The sequence below is a fragment of the Mytilus edulis genome, chromosome 3 (assembly GCF_963676685.1).
Source record: "Mytilus edulis chromosome 3, xbMytEdul2.2, whole genome shotgun sequence".
NCBI classification, from domain to species: domain Eukaryota; kingdom Metazoa; phylum Mollusca; class Bivalvia; order Mytilida; family Mytilidae; genus Mytilus; species Mytilus edulis.
The window spans coordinates 105,593,504-105,617,389 of record NC_092346.1 but is presented as its reverse complement, the minus strand read 5'-3'; the positions used below and the strand labels follow the sequence as shown (position 1 = coordinate 105,617,389).

Genomic DNA, 23,886 nt, shown 5'->3' with positions numbered 1-23,886 from the left:
TTTATTTATGAAAACTGTGTGTGAATAGCAAGAAATAAAAGAGAATGATTTCATCATCTTGAGTGTTTTAAAACTACACATCTTAGACAAATTCTTTTCTAGGAATTGACGGTGCAACGCAACTAGGTGTAGAGCCTCTTTTGACTGCCTCCGACATTGCTGAGGAAGATCAGGAACATATAGGAATAATGGCGTACGCTGCAAAGTTTGTGTATTTAAAACCAGAAAATTCAACTATTCAAAGCACTTCATCAACAAATGGGGTAAGTAAAAATTGAAATAACCGTAGTTTTTAGTTTAACAAATATAGACTACAGTACCGGAGGGATATTTTATCATTTGCTTCATATCAATTTGGAAATAATTCCTTTTTTTTCAAAGTTATTTATTGATCATATTTATTCTATTTTATTGAATCTCTTTTACCACCCCCCTTTTGTCCAACCCACCAACCCCCTTTTTCTAGTTTTAAAACACAACTTACAAGAACAGTTTTATAATCTAGTTTATGAACAAATACAAATTAAACTATAAAGAAAAATTTAAATTTGTGTTTTACAAAGTATTTGACCTCTACAACCCCGACCTCAACTGTAAAGGAAAGTATTATATACCGAGTTGGCACATATTCCATATTTAATGCATAAGTACATGTATGCACAAACACATTGCATTATTACAAACAATATACAACGGTTTCATTCTTTTAAGAACTCGTGAATTTTTACATTATATAACGCAACAGTGAATGTTGTTGACAATTAAGTAGCCACACCATGAATGGGCATACTGTCAATGTATAAGCCCAAAAGTAACGGGCATAATTTCAATGTATAAAAGATATTTATATATAAGAAGCTGTGGTATTAATGCCAATGAGACAACTCTCCATCAAAGTCAAAAATTTGTAAAGAAAATACACATTATAAGTCAAAGTACGGTCTTCAGTAATGGGCATAATGTCACTGCAATAGCCTAGAGGTAATAGCCCATAAATAAAAGTCCGAAGTCAACGAAGCAGCCACACCAGTTTAGGGCATAAAGTACACATTTTAAATACCTCGAATTAAATTTAAACATATCAAGGTTGTAGGTAGTAACGATAGCAACAGACTCATTTCCTAATAATAAAGTTTAATTGTTGCTTGACCTATTTACACTTCTTCCCAACCTTGAAATTGACAAAGCCAGTAAAATTATACGTTGTGTAACGATTGTATTAGTTACTGAATTTAATAATCAAACCAACCCACCCGCCCCCTCCCCTTTCCGTTCACGGAGGGGGTGATTTACTGCAATTATACATTGTCTGTTTCGTTACATAATACATTACTTTATTATGATGGCTATCCAAAGATTTTTTTTGTTACATATAATTACTATGACAACTCCAGTACTATATTTGGTCTGACACTTTATATGTATTGTACCGTGAAGGCGATTTCTATGTATATCTAATAATTTGTGCAGCCACTACCTGTTTGTCGATACTTTAAATTTACATTTCAACCACTTAACGTAGAATTTTTTCGTCAATGGCTTACAATGACAGAGGGTATACTTTACAAGACATTGCGTGCAACTTGTTGTTTTCCTGTGAAAGGATTTAGCCTCAATTGATTTATAGACCTGAAAAGAAAACATAGCTTACGTTTACTTTATTAGACCTTCGTTAGCTAGTTGTCTCAATTGAAACCATTCCTGCACTCGTTATTCTATAAGTAAATGTTCTTCATTCATGCAAGAGATACCCATCAGTTTGTCTTCTCACTTTCTAAACATTTCCTTAAAATAAACGACTATAAAAAAAAACTCGAAGACATAATGTTATGGTCTGAAAAAAGAACATTGAATAGACAAACAAAATTACACAAAACACTGCACATTAAACCTAAAGATTGGGCAATATAAAACCCATCACCAACTACGTGAGTGAACTATGGTGCTCTGGTAAAACAGTTCCTGTTCCATTAGCGGTATCCGTCGTTGGTCTCGTTGCTAGTAAAACATTCGGTGATACATTCCACAACGATCGACCAAATAATGATGGTGCTCGTTAACATTCAAGTACCTAGGCAGTTTGTATCTTTTCATGTGGATGATAGTTAGGCTGTTACTTGTATAACGGTGATGATGATGAATATTATTAGATTTCCGCACCAAGGATACAATAGCTTTATAGGTTTCGTTTTGTCCATCTATCCGTCAGTCTGACTGTCAGTTTACTATTTTTGTAAACGCAAAAAAGTCCCAAAATATGGGCTAGAAGGCAATGAAATCTGGCACTGTTGCTGTACATGATTATTCAACGGAAACTAATTAATTCATTGCTACAACATTCCACTGAAAATCTATCCCAGGTGTCAAAAATCGATTACTATTAACATTTGGGAGCACAATTACGGTTAAAACTTTCTGGAACTTATTTCGGTGCTTGGATTGCAAAACAAATTGATGTTTCGGTATATTATGTCATTATGCTATTCCAAATTGATCCAAAGTGGCAAATTTGCAGTAAACAAGTTGTCTTATCGTGTCATAAAGTGCAGTTTATGAACTTTATGCTCGGAATTTTATGAAGTAAAGCAACCGATATTTGATAGGATAACATATCAGAACATTAATTTACATAATCTTGATTACAGTAACTGTGTGAATCAGTTGATGTGGTGTCAATTGAGAGGTACTGTAGTAGTTTTTTGATGTTTTTATCTCATATTGCTACTGGACGTTAAGCAGCTAGCAATCAATCAATGACTTTTCTCTAATCTCATAAATCGATTACAGCCGATTGCATTGAGTATGTAGGCAAAGGTAATATCTTTGGTTAGCTTGCTTGTTGGTTGCCCTCTTTTCTAAGTAGCCTAGTCCTACAGACAGATAGATTGGTTATTGTCGGACTAATTTATTCTTAAAGGATGGTATTTTACCTATACTAATAATGACTTCACGGTTCAGCTAACAAGCAAGCTAACCAACGATACTAGCTTTGCCTACACACTCAATGCAATCGACTGTAAGAAAAACCAAATCAAAGTAACAGACAAAAACTCAAAGAATTGCATGGATCAGAAAAGGAAGGAGACCTGTTTGGTCAAATCCTCGTGGCCACGAAATATCAGTTGACAAAAAGAACATTTCTCTGATTGTTTTAGTTCTACAACGTTAAAACCAATTTCCTATTTACGTCAATGTGCAAAAGAGGTTTACAAACTCGAATAATTTTATCATGAATATGTGAAAACTTTATTTGTTTTAAGCCTAAATGTTGTAAAACTGAATCAAGTAATAATTCAAAATTTACTTTGGAACCAGTAGCAGTTTATGGTCTTGTCTTGCTTGTACGTATGTTTATAAGTAAGAGTTAGGTGCAGTAAAGATCACAAATGATTTAAACTTACCACTAATACATGTTTATCAAGGATATACTGTTTAATCTGTAATCAACTTGGATTAAAATAACTGTAAATCTTATCTGTGGTTTATTGAACTATATTTTTAAAGGTTACAACACTTTACGAAGAAGAACGAAGAGTAACAAGCAGAAGTATACCAAACATTTCACACCGGAAAACAACACTGTCTTCATATCCGGTCAACGGTGAAGTGGATTCTTACAAATTTTCATCTGAGACAAGAAGTAGTGCGGATTATTCTAAACCTATAAGTATAGACACAAACCAACATTCCCCAATGCTTTATAGGAGTCAAAATGGACGTCAAAATGGTCCGCTGACGACGTATCATATCGACAGCAACGCGAATTTTGACGATACAGAGGATTCATTTGTTTTCCAAAGAATTCCATCTTTAAGGAAAGAAAAAGGAAAAAAGCATAAAACGGACACGCTTGATAATGTCAGTGGAGTAAAAGTGGATACTTACTCAGTGGGTGTTATTATTTCGACTACGGTGAGTATTGTTTTCTTAAACTATGGATTGTAATTAAATGAACAAAATGTTTCTTCAATTTTGAATTTACATGATTTAAATCGAAGTAAATGGGAAAAAAATGTTCGGTTGCTTTACTTTTTAGATTTAAAAAACGATAATTTAATTATGCTCTACTCTCATTAAAACAATCTTTCGAATTTATTTCACATGGACTATGCTGGCTATGCGCTGACCCAGAGTTGTTAATTTCTGCGTCATTTGGTATCTTACATGGGAAGTTGTCTCCTTAATCAATCATTCCACATCTTCTTGTTTTTATATTCAGTGTGTGTCATATTTCAAATGTAGGTCCTTCAGACCTTTGACTTATATTTTAGTTAAGTGTCTGAATTGTGTCATTGGTTCTACTTTTCTACCGTAACAATTAGGTTGACCAAACTGGGTATGAGTCGATACAGTATGGGATCGGGATGTGCCCAATATCAAAGTCAGGTCACTCTGACTTCACTTTTGACCTGAGCCCTATGATAGTAAAACATTGACTGATTTTTATGCACTCGCAACTTAAAGTTGGCGGGCATAGGGTTTAACCCCTGACCGTCCGTCCGTCTGTCGGTTCGTCTTTCCGTCCGTTTATGGGTATATAGTTATTCCGCATAGCTTTTCCTACAGGAATCCTAGGAAGTTTTCACTTTGCTGTCTGTTTGTACATATACTGAAGGTGTGCATTTAGTCAGGGTTTTTATTTTTATTAATATTTGCCTTTTGGGAGATAGTTTCACTTTATAATTTTTTTGGAGTATTTACTTGCATAAGAGGAGCGTGCTTCCATGCTCAACTTTGTGTATTTTAAATTTGCATCTACTTGGGCATAAATTCTGTCTCCTAGATGTCTACACGGTACCTTTTTCTGAATTTACGGTGTAAACGCCGCGTTCGTTGTTGCTGTATCAGTATCTTTCAGACAGACCTTTCAGGTACCTTGTAGACATCTAAAGCAGAGAAATAATTATGGAAAATGAATGACTGAAAATCAAAAATATCAAAATATCACTTTCTTAATACTGAATTGCATAGCAGCAACTTAAATGCATGTACGGCTGCTATGTGGACAGCTTTAAATGACCCAAAGAATAAAACACTTTGGGAATTAGAAATCCACTTTATATCATCATATGTTTGTTTTCAGTCTCATGAAATTATTAGCAAAGACGAAGTAATTGTTGAAGCAGAGTCACCTAGCGGCAGGGTAGTTAAACTAACAGGAGATGGCAATTATAATGCTCAATTTACACCTGACGAAATAGGTAAGAAAATAATCAAACAAATATACTTGTTTTACTTTTATTCACATTTGATTGCTCACTTAATACTAAAAATGTGTAACATAAACTTTGATGAATATAGAAAAAAATGAATTTCTAATAGGTATATCAGAACACAGTGTTTTTCTAAGTATTCTTGTAGTATGATAAGCACAATAGTAAAATGACAATCTTGAATGTTTCTGGTTGGTGAAAAAGAGGACTAAGGCAAGACATCTTAGGCAACAATATCTTCTTTCTGAGATACACACATGGTAAAAAAAACTACTGAATCTGTTTTTCCTCGATTGCAGGGGAATGGAAAGTGAGTTTATTCTGCCACGGCAAGCTGGTAGATTCTTGTCCAATAGATGTCTGTGATCCCTCACAAGTTAAAGTTACTGGACTAAAAGGAGGCATTGTAAACAAGAGACAATACTTTACAGGTACATTTACTCTAAATATGATTACAGCTTTACTTTTTAGGAGTAAATGTAAAAGGGCAGAACAAATATGGCGAACTTTTTAAATTTAAACATAATACTTCAACAAATTCGCTTTACAGCTAACGTCTAAAAACTTAGGCACTCAATGTGCATTATTTTGGTCACCTATAGTAATCTTGTCAAAAATCTATGTTCTGTCTGGAATAGCTAACCTAAATTCTGCATCTTAAAACTTCTTAATTTCAGTCTTTCTATACATCCATATTGTTGAATACTGGTGTTGTTTTTTTATATATACATTCAGTTAAAAAAAAATCGAAAGCAAGGATTGAAAGCAAAAAGACTTTATTTCTTTGAAGAGTAAACTGTTTTTAAAGGAATGAAGGAAGTGAGATAGAAGAAAAGTGAAAAATTTGTTAATAATTTTAGACATTTATGATTGTAGTTGATTGCCATAATGCGGGAAAAGGTGATTTGGAAGTGTTCATTGACTTCCGGGGTACAAAAGTTCCTTGCTCTGTTAAAGAAACCCAGACAGGTGTTTATACAGCTAGTTATCTCCCTTACATCTGTGGGGTGTACAGTGTCAGAGTTAGTTTTAATAAATCAGAAATTAGAGGTAAGTTATCTCCCTTACATCTGTGGGGTGTACAGTGTCAGAGTTAGTTTTAATAAATCAGAAATTAGAGGTAATTATTTGCATATATTTCTTACACTTATATTGATTTCAATGAACGTCGAAAATAACTATACAAAAAATGTAGATTTTAACCAATTTTTGTTATATAACTTCAATAGTTGACTGTTTTTTTTTATTTGATAACAAATATCTATGTTTTATAGCTTCAAATAAATGAAAAATGACAATAAAGGGAAAATAAATAAAACGGACAGCTTTGACGTGGATGACCATGTACTTATTCGACATCTAACATACTTTTATATGTTTTCTTCAGATTCCGACTACCTCCTTGGGTCCGATAGTGATGGTATGCATCGAAGGGCAATATTTTCGACATCTATCGAACCTGATAGAGACAAATATAACGTTAAGTCGACATGTAAGTAGTACCAAAGAAGGATAGCACAGTTGGGTTTTTTTTTTGTTATTTCTTTTGTTTACGTTTTTGTTGATGTTGTTGAGATACTATAATGAACATTTCTCAGTTGTTTCTCGTTTTGCTTGTCTTTACATGTACTCGCCTATTTTAAACGGAATTGTTTCTGACCATCACAACTAAAAAGTAACAAACACAGTAGCAGCACAATATAATTTGATCTATGTTGATAAATATTATAATGATGAATTTGTGTTTTAACATCATATGGCAAATTAACATGCATATGAGGGTGAGAACATAGGTTTTTTTTTATGTGAAAAGGAATCCTGTTTTGAATTTAACAGCTTAAACGTCGAATTGTGAATGTTTACGTGCTAGTTAACATGTTTTAATACAACCTACCCGGACACATTATTCTGCACCGAGCCGATCCGTCTTTGCTCTTCACTGGTGGATGGATATCTCATTATCAATCTTACTCTTCACTGGTGGATGGATATCACGTGATGGATATATCATTATCAATCTTACTTCATCACTTTATATTCACCTTGCTCTCTTCATTGACAAACAAAACTTTATTTATTTTTCTTTAACTGTTAAATTGATAAAAAATAAAAGAGAAATCTTTCTGAAATATTGTATACAAAAATATGTTAATTTGAATACACTTAATTTTACTGATAAACTCGTGATTATACTAAATCCATCAACACCAAATGATGTAAAAGCAGTTGTTTCTTTTATTAAAGAGTCATTAGAACTGAGGAAAGGAGATCGATAAGTGTTTTATCATATCCATTATAATATTGTCGAGTTTTCATTTTGTTTGTTTTGTCTATGTATTTGCAATTACCAAAATTGTTTTTGTTTGTATTGCAAATAAAGATTTATATTTGTTGCTGATCTATTTTTATTTAATCTTTTTGGGGATTTTTAAATTGTGTTGAAATCTCACCCTTTCAATTCATTTAACTTTAATTTTATCGGATTATTTATTTTGTTGATGTAAGTTACGTTACGAGTCGGAACAAAAATTATAGTGTGATCTAACAAAACTCCTCTCAACTAGACACAATTATTTTTATTCAGTTGTATTCTTTAATTTGGTAACAGTATGTATTGTGGTCTACATTTTATAATTTAATTGAAACGTTCGCGTCACCGACATGGTCTTGAGCAACACCAGCATGTATCAAGTATGACATTTTCTCCATGTTTAAAAACTAGTTAATAGAGATGTTCACCTTGAGGGTATTTGAAATATATAAACTATTAAAGCTGATTTACCAGTTTTTCTCTAACAGGGTGGGTCTGGGTATTTGTAGTAAAACCAATGTGTATTCTGTAGGTGACTGGCAGATAGATTATATAACAGGAGGGCCGTTTGAGGTGTTGATTACAGACAAAGCTGATATTAAAGTATACAGTATGCAGGATGGAACAGTATGTAATTTCCCTCACTTAATAGGTAAGTCAATATTTCGTAAATTCTCTGTTGGTCAATTTATAAATTAACAAGGAGCTAAGGTTACAACTCCCTCAGGGAAAGTTGACCTTAAATAGATTTGTCTAATATTTCTGTGCCTTTTGGTCATGAAGTTTCTGACGTGTTATGTGTATCTATCATCACTGGTTTTTAAAGTGTTTGGTTTGATCTGATCGTTCCTAGTGAATATAAAGTCAGAAAAGCGCTTCGGACACACGAATTTTATTGAGTGTTGTTTTTAATCAATACTGTGTGGGGTTTGCTTTTTCTCACGCATACATTTATTTTTTATGCCCTATTTATGGGCATAATGTTTTCTGGTCTGTGCGTCCGTTCGTCCGTCCGTTCGTTCGTTCGTCCGTTCCGCTTCGGGTTAAAGTTTTTGGTCGATGATCTTTCTCATTTTAATGCCAAATTATAGATTTTATCCCATTTTCACGTTCCACTGAACATAGAAAACGATAGTGCGGATGGGGCATCCGTGTACTGGGGACACATTCTTGTTTTAAATGAAATTTTGCACTTAAAAAAAAGGCTAAGCTTTGAATTCACATGGATTATTTTTTATGCTCCACCTGCGATAGTAGAGGGGCATTATGTTTTCAGGTCTGTGCCTCCGTTCGTCCGTCTGTCCCACTTCAGGTTAACAGTTTTTGGTCAAGGTAGTTTTTGATGAAGTTGAAGTAAAATCGACTTGAAACTTAGTACACATGTTCCCCATGTTATGATCTTTCTAATTTTAATGCCAAATTAGAATTTTGACCCCAATTTGACACTAAGCATAGAAAATGATAGTGCAAGTTTCAGGTTAAAGTTTTTGGTCAAGGTAGTTTTTGATGAAGTTGAAGTCCAATCAACTTGAAACTTAATACACGTGTTCCCTTAGATATGATCTTTCTAATTCTAATGCCAAATTTGAATTTTTACCCCATTTTCACGGTCCACTGAATATGGAAAATGATAGTGCGAGTGGGGCATCTGTGTACTTTGGACACATTCTTGTTTTCTTTTAAAATTTGATTTTCTGAATTATTCTATACTTCCTAAATAAAGTCATTGGATACCAGAAAGCGGTGCCTTAGACACATGCAACTAATTCCTACGATTGACAGTTCTGTTTTATTTGGTATGAAAATAGTATATTTTATATATTTTCAGCTGATTGTTCAGGTTTAGATCCAGGACGAATCGAAGCTCATGTATCGTATAAAGGTTACCGTTTCCCAGCAAATACAGTCGAGGATGATCCGGGTATACACAGAATAACTTTCCAACCACGTGGTAAAGGAACCTACAAAATATGGATAGTTTTTGATGGAAGAATGGTTAAAGGTAGGGAAAACAAGCAGTATTATTTCTCATCTTTTTCAAATTATTGTTCTTTTACTTATTGATCTGTAAAGGTTGCATTGCTGAGTTTTATATACCAATTAAAAAACAAGTACATATATAACTAAGATACCTCAGTTAATCAATGTTTGACATATGAAGTCAAAGATTCAGCCGAACATTGTTAAAAATTTTGTACATGAACATTCGTATCTTTCATGCAGCGAGACTCAAACTGTTGAGACAACAATAACAACAACACCTTTACTAAGTCCAATACTATAGACCTCTCGGTCAACCAGACTATTCAGCTTAGTCCCATTAAGTCTTTCCCGAATCAGCTTAATGTAAGTTTTTAACACAGTATTACTATATATACATATATATACTAAATTGAAAACTACGTTCAAACCTATGATTGCGTTGGATAAAAACCGCAATTTTTATACGTGTGCATGTAAAACAAATTCCGTTGTAGAAGGGTCTAAAAACAGCACAAACAACATTTTCCAAAAGACCAAAAAAGGGAAAAAGTATATTTAAACAAAACGCATTTGACTAACAGGTCGAACAACTGATGTTCTTAAACCCTGCTGACTGCCATTGGCGATTGCCAAATAAAATTGATCACGAGATGTAACAAAATGGATCTTAATATAAATTTAATACTAAACAGAAAACTTGTGGCCAAGATGTTATGCCACAAACACAAGGTGTCAATATTTTGTATATTTGTACACCAGATCTAGATTTCGACAATATATGTCTCTTCAGTGATGTTAGGGATCGAAACGGTATTTGGAAGGCCATATAATTTACCCTCAATTTCAGATACTCTTGAATTTTAAGAGTCAATATAGGATGAACGGACCATATAAACCGGAGGGAAAATATGATACAAGCCCAAACGAAAAAATATAAACGAGTCTAAATTGAAAACTACGTTCAAACCTATGATTCCGTTGGATAAAAACCGCAATTTTTATACGTGTATATGTAAAACAAATTCCGTTGTAGAAGGGTCTTAAAACAGCACAAACAACATTTTCCAAAAGACCAAAAAAGTGTAAAAGTATATTTAAACAAAACTCATTTGACTAACAGGTCGAATATATATGTATATATATAAATAAAGCCAACAGTAGTATACCAGTGTTCAAAATACGAAACGAGCGTCTTGCGTATTAAATTATATTCCTGGTACCTTTGATTACTAATTGCAAACTAAAACCGAGGTAAACACATATAAACGAACTATTTGATAACAACAAAAATATTCCTGACTTGCTACATGAAATTTTAAGAATAAATGGTAGGTTGAACCTGGTTAAATGGCTAGCCAAACATTCCGCTTTATGACATTATTAAAAATGTCGCTAAAATGAAAACACAACGTGACAGAAATGCAACACAAAATACCGAGACACGTTGTAAAGCAACAAAAATTCACACTCGGTATAACAGTCATATTTGGTAATAGGTCAGGTTCGGTACTTGGCAGACAGACGACATAGATGTTAAACCACAATCTAAGACGTGGTAAAAATGTCATTAGTTAGTTTAGACACAGACACATCGTTAAGATAATTCAATTTGTTATTTTAAATCTTTCCTCATTATAACTTATATGTTTTGTGGGTTTTTAGAGCTATATTTGATAAACATAATTATATATTAACAGGTTCCCCGTTCACACAAGAAATAGAAGAAATTGCTGCTACAGCCGTTGGAGAAGGACTGAGAAGAGGCAGGGAAGGTCACGAGACCAAATTCAAAATAGACGCACGAGGATTTCCGGGTGAATTGTCTGTAACAGTTGAGGGTAAGTTTTAGATACAAAAATATCTTTAAAATACGTACAACAAAGAAACTAGTCGTTGGTATATAAAGAAGAAAGTCAAAATCAGCTAATTAAATGCAATATTACCTGTCTATCGAATTTAGCTTTCTTTTTACAAATTTTAACCAAACTGACTGCTTACATCGACAACTTTATTAAATGTTCAGTTATTATATATATTTTGTAATTATTCATACTTGAATATTTCTAAGTAAACCGTCACAATCGTAGCTAATGCCACTTTCAAAAAAGAGAATTTTAAATATGATAAAGTATACATTGCACTCAAAAGTTTGCTGAAAGAAAAATATATACTTCTTCAATTTTAAATACTTTTGTCAGGTTTCATGGTTTCCCTTATTTCTACATAAGAAAACGCCTGTACCAAGTAAAGAATGTGACAGTCGTTTTACGTGTTTGAACTTTTGATTTTGCTATTTGATAAGGGACTTTTTTGCTATTTGATAAGGGACTTTTCTATTTGAATTTTCCTTAGAGTTCGTTATTTTGTTATTATGCCACACCTACGATAGTAGAGGGGCATTATGTTCTTGGTCAAGGTAGTTTTTGATGAAGTTGAAGTCCAATCAGCTTAAAACTTAGTACACATGTGTCCTATGATATGATCTTTCTAATTTTAATGCCAAATTAGAGTTTTAACCCCAATTTCAGGGTTCACTGAACATAGAAAATGAAAGTGCAAATTTCAGATTAAAGTTTTTGGTCAAGGTAGTTTTTGATAAAGTTGAAATCCAATTAACTTGAAACTTAGTCTACATGTTCCCTATGATATGATCTTTTTAATTTTAATGCCAAATTAGAGTGCTAACCCTAATTTCACGGTTCACTGAACATAGAAAAATGATAGTGCAAATTTCAGGTTAAAGTTTTTGGTCAAGGTAGTTTTTGATGAAGTTGAAGTCCAATCAACTTGAAACTTAGTATACATTTTCCCTATGATATGATTTTTATTGTTTAAATGCCAAATTAGAGTTTTAATCCATTTCACGGTTGATTGAACATAGAAAATGATAGTGCAAATTTCAGGTTAAAGTTTTTGGTCAAGGTAGTATTTGATGAAGTTGAAGTCCAATCAACTTGAAACTTAGTATACATGTTCCCTATGATATGATCTTTCTAATTTAATTGCCAAATTATAGTTTTTACCCCAATTTCAGGGTCCACTAAACATAGAAAATGATAGTTGCGAGTGGGCGGGCATCCGTGTACTATGGACACATTCTTGTTTTACGTTTGAATTTATTACAGGTCCACATTACCCAATAAACTGTAATGTAGTAGCAAACGATGATGGAACACACACGGCTACATATGTACCAGAGGAAGCTGGTCCACACAGAATACACGTCAAACTTGATGGCAAAAATATAGACGGTAACTTATTGATTATTACACTATAAAACATTCATTATGTATGAAAAATTCTCAATAGATTTGATTTCGTCAGGGTGTTTTTTTCATCATTTTTAAATTGCCTTGGAGTTCGGTATTTTTGTAATATTTTTAATAGATCTTTCGTTCAGTTTAAGTGTCAAAGGCATTTTGTCTCATATTTAAAACCTGCAGTGGATAATACAGCATATTCAAGTGTGTGAACAACATAAGTACATACAACCAGAAATGTTTAACATATTGAAAATTAGCCTATATGGGTCTAGGCACACCTAGTTAAACATTTAAAACGGTTATTTTTTACAATTATAAAGATCCCAACAATGATGATAAAGTCATGAATTTATTGTTCATGTGGTTTTTTGTTTTTGTTTTGCAGATAGTCCTTTCAGACCATTAATAGTAGATCCTTCTAAAATACGTGTTTCTGGAGGATGGGAACCCCTGCTTGATGAAAACGACAGAATCCCACTTATTGTCAATAAAGAGAAGCAAATTCCCTTTGATGCCTCGGAGGCTGGTCTCGGTGAGCTAACGGCTGAAGTACATGGTCCTAGTTACAAGGTTCCAGTAGCAATAGATTCCAGAATCGGAGGGAAACATACGCTTATTTTTACACCAAAAGAGGAAGGTATTTACATCTTTCTTACAAAATCCTATTTTTTTTTCTATATAGATATAGGAAGTTGTGGTATGAGTGCCAATGATACAACTCTCCATCCAAGTATAAGATACGCACCGAAAGAAGCTGACATAATTGAATGAAGTAAAATCTAACACTTTCAATTGTATTATTTATCCAGCCTTCTGGTATTAATATTTTATATTATGTCTTTTTCTTTTATGTATCTGGTTATTTTGTATTATGTTTTAGATGTTTGATCTGAGTTTTTTAATTTGCATTCGAAACTTTAAAATGTTAAACATATTTTGTCTTTGTAAAGGTCGTCATTATATAGACGTGAAGTGGTGTGACTTCCCTATATCACCCAAACCGTTTCTTGGTTATGCTGTTTGGCTTCCTGAAAGTGACAACCAACATCAGCCGGTCTTATCCCCATTAGTGGTCATGCAGCCAAAGGAACATCATTCATCTGACCCAGGCCACCTTCATAACAGTCCAAACAGGTAAGCATTATACACTCGTTTTTCTCGATTCGTTTTTCTGCATGTATTTTTCATCAATTATTAAAAACATTTTGCCGTTTACGTCATTCAACCCTATATAATGAATAACATAACAGTATATTCATAACATTTTGTGTTATTTGGTGAAATTTTTAAATTTTACAAATTGATAATACTATTATCATGGACTATAAACTTGAGTGATTGGGATTTTGACCTATTCGGAATATACTGTTGAAGAATAATGCCATTAGTTTTAATATTTTAGTTGTTTATTTGTTTTTCTCTGATTGACACTAAATGTTCAATTTGATATAATCTTGTTGATTTTGAAAACAAGCAGACAAGTATAATGTTGCCATCAGTTATAAATGTTTAACAAAAGGGTCCGAACAGTTGAATTTTAAAGTAAATGTAGTTTGCACGCCATCAGTTATAAATGTTTAACAAAAGGGTCCGAACAGTTGAATTTTAAAGTTAATTACACCTTATGTAAGAATCCGGGTTTTTGATTGGTTAATAGCCAGTGTATTTTTCACCAATTTACTGTTATCAAATGAATATCGTTCATTTTTAACGCCGCCGGGGTATTTGCTAAAAGGATATGCCTTTTTTACCCTCTCTGCCGTGGTATTTGCCAAAAAATACTCTATCCGACTGGACGCTTGTAACGTCACATTCATCAATGCGTTTTAGTATATTAACATTCGGTGTAATTAAACAGATATATCATGTTATTGAGGGGTATTTGCGAAAAATACCAGTCTTGAGAATGAATTTCCCTCGCCTTACGGCTCGTGAAATTTAACATTCTCTCGACTGGTATTTTTCGCAAATACCCCTCCTTAACATGATATATCTGTTCAAAATGTAGTTTGCACGCCATCAGTTATAAATGTTTAACAAAAGGGTCCGAACATGTGAATTTTAAAGTAAATGTAGTTTGCACGCCATCAGTTATAAATGTTTAACAAAAGGGTCCGAACATGTGAATTTTAAAGTAAATGTAGTTTGCACGCCATCAGTTATAAATGTTTAACAAAAGGGTCCGAACAGTTGAATTTTCAAATAAATGTAGTTTGCAACATTTCTGGAAAGTATATCTAGGATATGTGGTGTGTGTATGTTGTTTTATCTAGTGCTTCAGTTTTATTTAAACATGTATGCAAATGTTGGTAATATATATTATATATCCGTCAAAATTATAATTTTTAGTAAATTTCAGAAAAGTGTACATTTAGACAATTCAGTTTTACATTTTTTGCATGACCTAGTATGAATGATAATATTTTACGCATGTTTTACTTATTTAGATATAACTATCACCTTATACATCCAACGGTTAAACAAGAGGTAGTACAACCAAAACCGATGCATTATAAAACCTTGTCAAGTCTGAGAGACAGACCTTTTGAAGAACAGCCAAATCTGTACACGTCAGTTCCGAACAATAGAACGTTACAACATCAATACCCAACGGTTAAACAACAAGAAGTACAGCCCAAACCGATGCATTATAAAACATTGTCAAGTCCGAGAGATAGATCTTTTGAAGAACAGCCGCAGCTGTATACGTCAGTTCCGAACAATAGAACGTTACAACATCAACACCCAACGGTTAAACACGACGAAGTACAGCCTAACCCGATACATTATAAAACATTGTCGAATAACGGAGACAGATCTTTTGAAGAACAACCAATTTTGTATACGTCAGTTCTGAACAATAGAACACTACAACAGCAACACCCAACGATTAAACACGAAGAAGTACAACCCAAACCGATGCATTATAAAACATGGTCAAATCAGGGAGACAGGCCTTTAGAACAACAACCAATTATTTATGCATCAGTTCCGAACAATAGAACATTACAACAGCAACCGACAAAATATACGACACTTCCTAACAGCAGACGACTTAACCCGGAATCTGTGATTTATACGTCTGCTTCAGACAACTGGGATGGACATTTAGACAGGTGAGAGTGTATAAGTGATTTATACTTCAGTCATTGACGTTTGGTAATCTTGAATAGAAGTCATCACGTGCGAGAGTAAGCAAGTTATATGCGTTAGTCGCAGACAGTAGCGATGAAGTAAGACCGATGAAGGGGTACAATTTATATATCCTATACACTTCTATGAATATCATTGGTTATAGGGAACACGTGGAGACCTTGTTTGTTTAATGTAGAGTTAGAGGGTGTGTTGGTTTTTTTTTTAAATACGGTTAGTAGTGGTGTACCGTCCTTTTTTAAAAAAAGCACAATGTTTAGGAAAATCTGAAACGTTAAGCCCGGACAACAGCTGAAGAAATTGATTATGATCGACTGAAAATGAATCGAGAATACACATTTAGCCATTGTGTGTCAGTTTATTTTCGATCTACGAGTTTGACTATCCCTCTGGTATCTGTTGCCCCTCTTTTATAGATAAAAAGTTCTTAGTGTTGGCATTTGCTTTTATATATACCAATGGAAATAGTTTCTTTATATTGAAGACTTTTATATTTTGAGATAGTAAATGAGCATAATAGATACCAAGATTTATATTTTGTACGCTCTCTAGTTTAAATGCTACATGTTGAATTAGTCGGTAAGGTCAGTTCTATCCGTTACAAAGATAGGTACGAAGACAAAACAAATGTTCTTCCAAGATACCGGGTTTGGAAATAAGTACACCAAACTCGTCTTTTTGTCTACATAGACACATGCATGGCGCTCGAATTAAAAGTTGTGCCAAATACTGCCAATACTGTTTCGAAAAATTCAGCACTTGATAGATAATCAAATAGAAAACGAACACATCAATGACAAAAATGCTGACTACTGGTAATGTGATATCGTCGGGGACTAAACGTCCACATGTACAACAATGGACACACGTTCATAAATTAAAACGACAGTTGTTTACCGATGTTCAAATCGCGTAAATTGAATAGGAAGTGACAAATCAAGTTAACAAACAGAACCGTGGAGATTTTAAAAAATGAGATTCTCATTTTGAGTCGTCCATCATAAAGGAATATAAGTTTGTCTCAACAGGGGTGAATGAAGTTAATACATGACTATAAGTGATAAATATGCGTGTATCATATACAGGAGCTGTAATAATTTTGTTCCAGAGGCAAATGGATATTCATTAAAACGTAACTGTTCTGATAATTGGGGTGTGTCTTAATATTACACATGTTTATATTGATATTTTACTTTGACATATACGCGTTCTCTAATTGTTTATTTTCTATCTAGTTCTATTCTTAAGTTGTCTCGCATTTAAGATGCACACCTACATATAAACAATAGTTTTCACCCAACTGGACAAATACCACATTCCTTTTTTCATTTTTTTATGACAATTCTTACTAAATTTCTAGAACTTCTATTTTTTTAAAGCAACAAAACATGCTGTTATTACAACTCGTGAAATGTCTTTTGCCTTTATATAATCAAACCTAATGGTAATTTCAGCAGAGTAAACGGAGACGCATTGGATGGCCCATGGGTAAATACCGCCAATACAAAACCAGCAACAATCTATGTTACGAAACATAAACGCCATAAAAAGAAACGTTTTTCGAGTGGAAGCAGTTCGTATTCGTCATCATCATCATCCGACGAGTCAAGAAAGAAAGTACCTCAATCTAAAGTAACTCTTCTTCGAAAAGTAGTCGATGAGCCTAAAATAGCAATGGTTCGGAGAGTTCCTGATGACCCTAGAATTACAGTGGTTCGTAGAGTTCAAGACGATCCCAAAATTACCCTAGTTCGAAGGGTTCAAGATGATCCTAGGATAACTGTTGTTCGAAAAGTTTCTGATGTCAGTTCAAGGGCAACATCTCGAGTCCTTGTTCCAAGACGAGCCGGTAAGACTTGATACATACACTTTAGAGACTTCCAACGTTTTCTTTGTTATTTTATTTTGAATAACCTTGTACCTCTAAATAAGAAATAGCAATAGCATAGAATTTTGTTATTTTAATTCAATGAAAACTTGTTAACTCTGAAATATGTTCAGTTAAATGTTGTAATATGACTTTATTTTGTAGATTAATTTTCATTTAGGGCGATATATACATTTTGAACCCTTTTCGTTCCAGGTAGTCTACATTCTACTGCAACTACTAATACTGATCCGGAAAGGGTTGTCTATAGAACGCCCCATATTTACACAACTTATATGGCTAACAGTCCTAGTCGTAGTTCGGGTTCTTCACGGTCACCATCAAGGTCACCGTCATATAAAATTGTTGATGGTCCGGCATTGTCACATAGGAGTTATGAACATTCACCAATAGATTCTTCAAAAGTTATACTCAGTGGTAAAGGACTTAAACAAGCTTTTGTCAATAAGGAAGCGACATTTAATATCGACGGGCGCAATGCAGGACCAGGTATAGTAACACTTTTGTATACAACTATATGAATTAATTTAAAACCATGCAGGACCAGGTATAGTAACACTTTTGTATACAACCTATATGAATTGACTTGCGGTGACCTTTAGTTGTTAATTACTGTGTCATTTTGGTGTCTTGTGGAGAGTTGTCTCATTGGCAATCACACCACATCTTTTTTTTTTTTTTATATTAAAACAATTTTTTTCCTGATTATTTTTTCTACTTGAATCTTTATAATGTGTTATTTATTTGCTGATGTTAATGATAGTTGGTCAGGTGTATTGCTGATGTTAATGATAGGTGGTCAGTTGTATTGCTGAAGAATACGAGGTAATCGTCCCTTCTTAATGTCGCTATTGACAAAAAATTTAAAAATGCAGTAAAACCATTTTACTATGAATTTAAATCGGAATATGTAAATGTTTCATTATAAACACAAAAAACGTAAACGACAATACGGTGTTAAGTCAGTTTCTTTGAACGACAGAAAAACAGCATATTACCTTGAAATATTGAACGTCTACCTCCCATTTGATTAGGGACTTTCCTTTTTGAAATTTCCTCGGAGATCAGTATTTTTGTGTTTTTACTTTTTAATGAAAAATGAACAACCCACTATAAACTGGATTCTTTCGAAGTGCGTCTCTGGATTTATCTTCATCGAGAACATGCAAAGACGACAAATATTCTACAGGGAAGATAGCATAGCATAGCTATACAATGATAAATGTTGTTCGCTTATATATTGATACAAAACGCAATAATGTTTTGAAACCAGTTTATATAAAAAGAATAAGAGCAACGTTTTCTGTACAAAACTATATGTCATTACCTAAATACTTATCATCTATTCTTTAAGGTGAGCCCTCCACGAAAATGTTTAGTCCAAAATATGAAATCCCTATCGAAGTTAAGCCAATTGGTCCTAAACAGTATCGGTGTACTTACATTCCTGCCTACCCTGGAGCGTACTTACTGGATATCAAATGGAATGAAAGAAAACTAAAGTGTTGTCCTTTCAAAATAAACGTCAATCCTCCATTTTACCCGGAGAAAGTTAATGTCAGTGGAGCAAATATTAAAGGCGGAATGGTTGGGAAAGACTTCCATCTTCAGATAGATCCAAGAAAAGCGGGAAAAGGTCGGTACTAATTGTTCTTAGAAAATAAGGATTGATATGTTTTCTGTTTATGTTCATTTGGTATTTAATCACGTTTATGTCACCGAAAGTTCCATATAATTATCTTATTTCGAAGATGGTATCGCTTAGATGATCTTTTCCAAGACAGGTGGAAAAAGACCTTGCGTGAGTGTAAAAGTAGACTGCATACCAAAGATAAACAGGATAATCACTATGTATCAAAATAACAATTACTTAATAGTTGTCGGAAGCCCCGAAGGTCTTCTTAAAGTACAAAAGATATCCCGTCGGGTAGCAATATTCAAAACAAACATAAGTTTCATCTAAAACTTTCTCACACGTTGAACCAAGATTTAATGTTTCGTCATAAATTTACCTCACAACATCAAGACAAGCCCTAGTTTCCTCTAAAATTTACAACCATCTAACTACGTGTGACTGTTTTGAAGCTTTTTTTTTCGTGGAATATTATCGATAAATATCTTGTACACAACCTATGATGATTAGGCTAGATAATAGTTGATATCTTTCTACACATATCTTCATACTCTGTTAGCATGACTTGACACATAATTGCATTGATTTTGTAGGAAAACTTACTGCCAAATGTGCGGGTCCTTCTAACCAGAAAGTGGCTGTATCACTTGTTGAAAATATCGATGGTACTACTAAAGTGTCTTTCAAACCCGTAGAGGCCGGCAGACATATTATGTCTATCAAATACAACAAAGAACATGTTTTAGGTAAGAATTCATACAACAGAGGGGAAATAACTCTATCTTTATTATGTCGTATTGTAACAAGATCTTTCTAGATTTCTTTTGCTATTATTTATGTCTTTGTAAAAATTTGTTTTCTTCTATATATAATTATATGATTAACGTTTAACATATATTTTCGGTAAATGTCATCTACTAAACAGTAGTTAATAAACTCATCATAGATACCAGGATTGAAATTTTATATTTACGCCGACGTGCTTTAGTTTAAATAGAAGCATGTAACTTTTTTTTCCCTGAATTGTTTGCAGGTAGTCCCTACGCAATCGATATAAAGGTACCTCACCACAGTGGAATAGTATATGTACATGGACCAGGCATAGAAAACAATGGTGTCTTAGGAGAATACGAAAGTCATTTTTGGGTAGATGCCAGAGACGCTGGGTCAGGAGAACTTAATGTCAGTGTCATGGGTCCTAAAGGTAACGTTGTTGTATTAGGTTTCTTCGTATCTAAATATATCCGGTGCAATACATTTCAAACGAAACAAACGATATTTTATACGTCTTCTTGTGTGCGGTAGTTCGAATTGTTTCCTTCGATTTTAGTTTGTAACCCGGGCTTGTTTTAATCGATTTATGACTATTGAACAGCGGTATACTACTGTTGTCTTTATTTTAACAAAAATGGTTAAATTGGTATCTTTTGTCTCAGTTTTGAGACCATTGCATATCCTCATTATAATAGATGTTTATATTATAATAATAAAAAATAAGGCTTGAAAAGGAATACATTCTATTTGGTTTCATGTAATATACGTTTGATATACCCAATATTCTTATATACACCTATAAAGTTTAATCCAATGTATGTTTTCACAGTTACAGCTTTGTATTAAACGGCATACAAAAGGCTCCGTTTTGAAGACCGTACCTTGACCTATAATGGTTTACTTTTACAAATTGTGACTTGAATGAAGCGTTGTCTCATTGGCACTCATATTACGTCTTCTCAAGTTTATAAACTAAAATTAACATATTAAATATTGTAATATTTCAGGTGCATTCAACGTAGAAATGAAGAGAGACAGTCAGAAAGATAGAATTTTCCACTGTAGATACAATCCACACGAACCAGGGACTTATACAATAAATTGCAAGTGGTCAGGACATCACGTGGGGAACAGTCCATACCGAATTCACTTAGGGGTATCAAAGGACGATTTAGATAGATTCCTCTTAGACTTGCAACATGGCGAAACTTTACTATACTAGCTCCTAGAATTTTATTGCAATTTTAGATGAGGAGAAATTATAAATTTTATGGGAATTATATAAAAAGCAATTTGAATACGTATTCATCAAAAGGTTGTATTTACGGTCGCTAAAATACGAGCAATATTTAGGGACACAGTATTTTATGCTATTCAACTATCTATTTAAACAAAATCCCATCACATACCACAGGACAAAATACCTTACCTCCTTGTAAATGTCATGTCCAAGGACTCTTTATATTACTTCACGAATCACGTTTTTAAGGTTAAAACATAAAAAGTATAACTTTTATGCAAAAATTAGCACAACGCGAACAACCTTCTAACAGCAAGTTGGTTGGACGTGGTTACAAATATATATGCATAACGTTTATAATCAGCTTAAAATTTGAAAACATGAGAAAGAAGAATGGGTTTCGCGCTAATTTGATAATAGAAAAGAGTATTATTCTAAAACGTGGCAAAGAGTATAAGACATGGTTGTATATCGGAGGGTAAAACTGTATCTGTATATCCACTGAAAAGTAAGAGGTAGGGCATATAATTGAGAATCGTATTGCCCTTTCTTGGCCAACATGTTTTCAGTTGAACGTAAACATATTTATAAACAAATAAGAGACGAGGTAACTTTTCAATGCAAAAATGTGAAGAATACTCATCCTATAAATACTTTTTCAATTTTGAATGTATATCAATTTTGAATAATTCACAACAGCCAAAGTTGTAATGATTTGTTCCGGGAAAGGAATATTGCAAAAGTGTGAATGTAACCGAAACCGCTTGTATAAATAATATCGACATGTATCATGTATAAACGATCTCACAAATATTATTGCAATAAATATACACACGCTTGCATAAAAGAAATATATAGGCGGTAGTTATGTGCACACTTTCTTTTTATACATTTATTTAAAGTTGATCATAATATGCCGTTAAAATCAACAAATTCATATCAAAAAATATTGCATGTATTCCGACTTGTTAGAAACATATTTTATAAAATCAACAAAAAAATCCCCTGTACCACGGGGACCAACAATATAGATACTTACACATGATGTACGTCAATGCCAAACTCTTTCAAAAGTATGTTCCGCCGCCTATAAACAAATATATGTACCATTTTTGTTATAATTATGTATGCAAAAGCAAATATGTTTTGTTATCAAATAAATTTATATATGACTAAAACATGCCTTATCAGTATATAAAATCATGTAATAATTAAGGCAACAGTAGTATAGTGCTGTTTGAAAGTCATAAATCGATTGAGAGAAAACAAATTCGGGTTACAAACTAAAACCGAGGGAAAGACATCAACTATAAGAGGAAAACAACGAAACAACAGAAACACTGAAGTGCAACAAAAAACAAACAACAATGCAACACACACAGAAACGAATTATAAGATAACAAATGCCAACCTAAGAAAAATGGTAGATTGAACCTGGTTTTGTGGCTATCCAAACATCGCGCTTTTATCGCAATGTTAAATATATTTCTAAAATGACAACTTGACAGGACGACTACAGTTCAAATAAATGCAAGAACATTCAGGACAGAGAAATACTCAAATAAACAATACAATAGTGCATTTCAACATGCTAATAGTTATCAAAGGTACCAGGCTTATAATTTAATACGCCAAACGCTAAAATCAAAATAGTAAGAAAGCCAAACAAGTACAATGTTGAAATTTTAAAAAATTGTGCCAAATACGGTTTAGGTTATCTATTGGTGGGATAAGAAAATCCTTTGTACTTAGAATAATTCATACTTTTACAAACAGTAAATTTATAAAAAAAAAAAAAAAAAAAAAAAAAAAGACCATATAATTGATATTGATGACCCCGAAGTGCTAACTTATCACAGAATAACACTAAGCCTGTAAAACAACCTCGGAAAGCACGCATTGTCTGTCCCACGACTAGATCGACGCTACAAAATTGACGTCATAGGTAAATTTCTAACAGAATTGATAAAGTTCAAGATCAAGTGCAATTATGGTATTGGATGTATTTTATAACAACAACAAGACTATTAATATAGTTATAAGTTATCAAAGGTACCAGGATTATAATTTAGTACGCCGGACGCGCGTTTCGTCTACATAAGACTCAGCAGTGACGCTCATATCAAAATAGTTATAAAGCCAAACAGGTACAAAGTTGAAGAGCATAGAGGATCCAAAATTCCAAAATGTTGTGCCAAATACGACTAAGGTAATCTATTCCTGGGATAAGAAAATCCTTAGTTTTACGATAAATTTTTTTTATTTAAGTTTTGTATACAGGAAATTTATAAAAATGACCACATAATTGATATTCATGTCAACACCGAAGTGCTGACTACTGGGCTGGTGATACCCTCGGGGACTGTATCTGTATTGAAAAAAGTAAAACCACAAAAATACTGAACTCCTAGGAAAATTCAACTAGAGG

At 33.3% G+C, this 23,886-nt stretch overlaps 1 protein-coding gene across 2 annotated transcripts in view; it reads left to right on the top strand.

The window, feature by feature from the left end:
• Positions 1-22,636, top strand: part of LOC139518101 (filamin-A-like) — a 46,872-nt gene extending 24,236 nt beyond the window's left edge. Inside the window, exons 6-24 of one of the 2 annotated variants that reach the window (XM_071309763.1) lie at positions 103-263; positions 3,505-3,912; positions 5,084-5,201; positions 5,513-5,644; positions 6,090-6,263; positions 6,601-6,705; positions 8,057-8,176; positions 9,353-9,526; positions 11,205-11,345; positions 12,633-12,758; positions 13,156-13,407; positions 13,721-13,904; positions 15,218-15,886; positions 17,378-17,772; positions 18,007-18,300; positions 19,166-19,447; positions 20,038-20,190; positions 20,478-20,648; positions 21,226-22,636. In XM_071309763.1, the coding sequence (XP_071165864.1) occupies positions 103-263; positions 3,505-3,912; positions 5,084-5,201; positions 5,513-5,644; positions 6,090-6,263; positions 6,601-6,705; positions 8,057-8,176; positions 9,353-9,526; positions 11,205-11,345; positions 12,633-12,758; positions 13,156-13,407; positions 13,721-13,904; positions 15,218-15,886; positions 17,378-17,772; positions 18,007-18,300; positions 19,166-19,447; positions 20,038-20,190; positions 20,478-20,648; positions 21,226-21,440 (4,274 nt within the window). In that variant the 3' untranslated portion in view covers positions 21,441-22,636. The remainder of the gene's footprint in view (positions 1-102; positions 264-3,504; positions 3,913-5,083; positions 5,202-5,512; positions 5,645-6,089; positions 6,264-6,600; positions 6,706-8,056; positions 8,177-9,352; positions 9,527-11,204; positions 11,346-12,632; positions 12,759-13,155; positions 13,408-13,720; positions 13,905-15,217; positions 15,887-17,377; positions 17,773-18,006; positions 18,301-19,165; positions 19,448-20,037; positions 20,191-20,477; positions 20,649-21,225) is intronic. The other variant, XM_071309764.1, reaches the window with a different exon arrangement.
• The last annotated feature ends 1,250 nt before the right edge of the window (positions 22,637-23,886 follow it).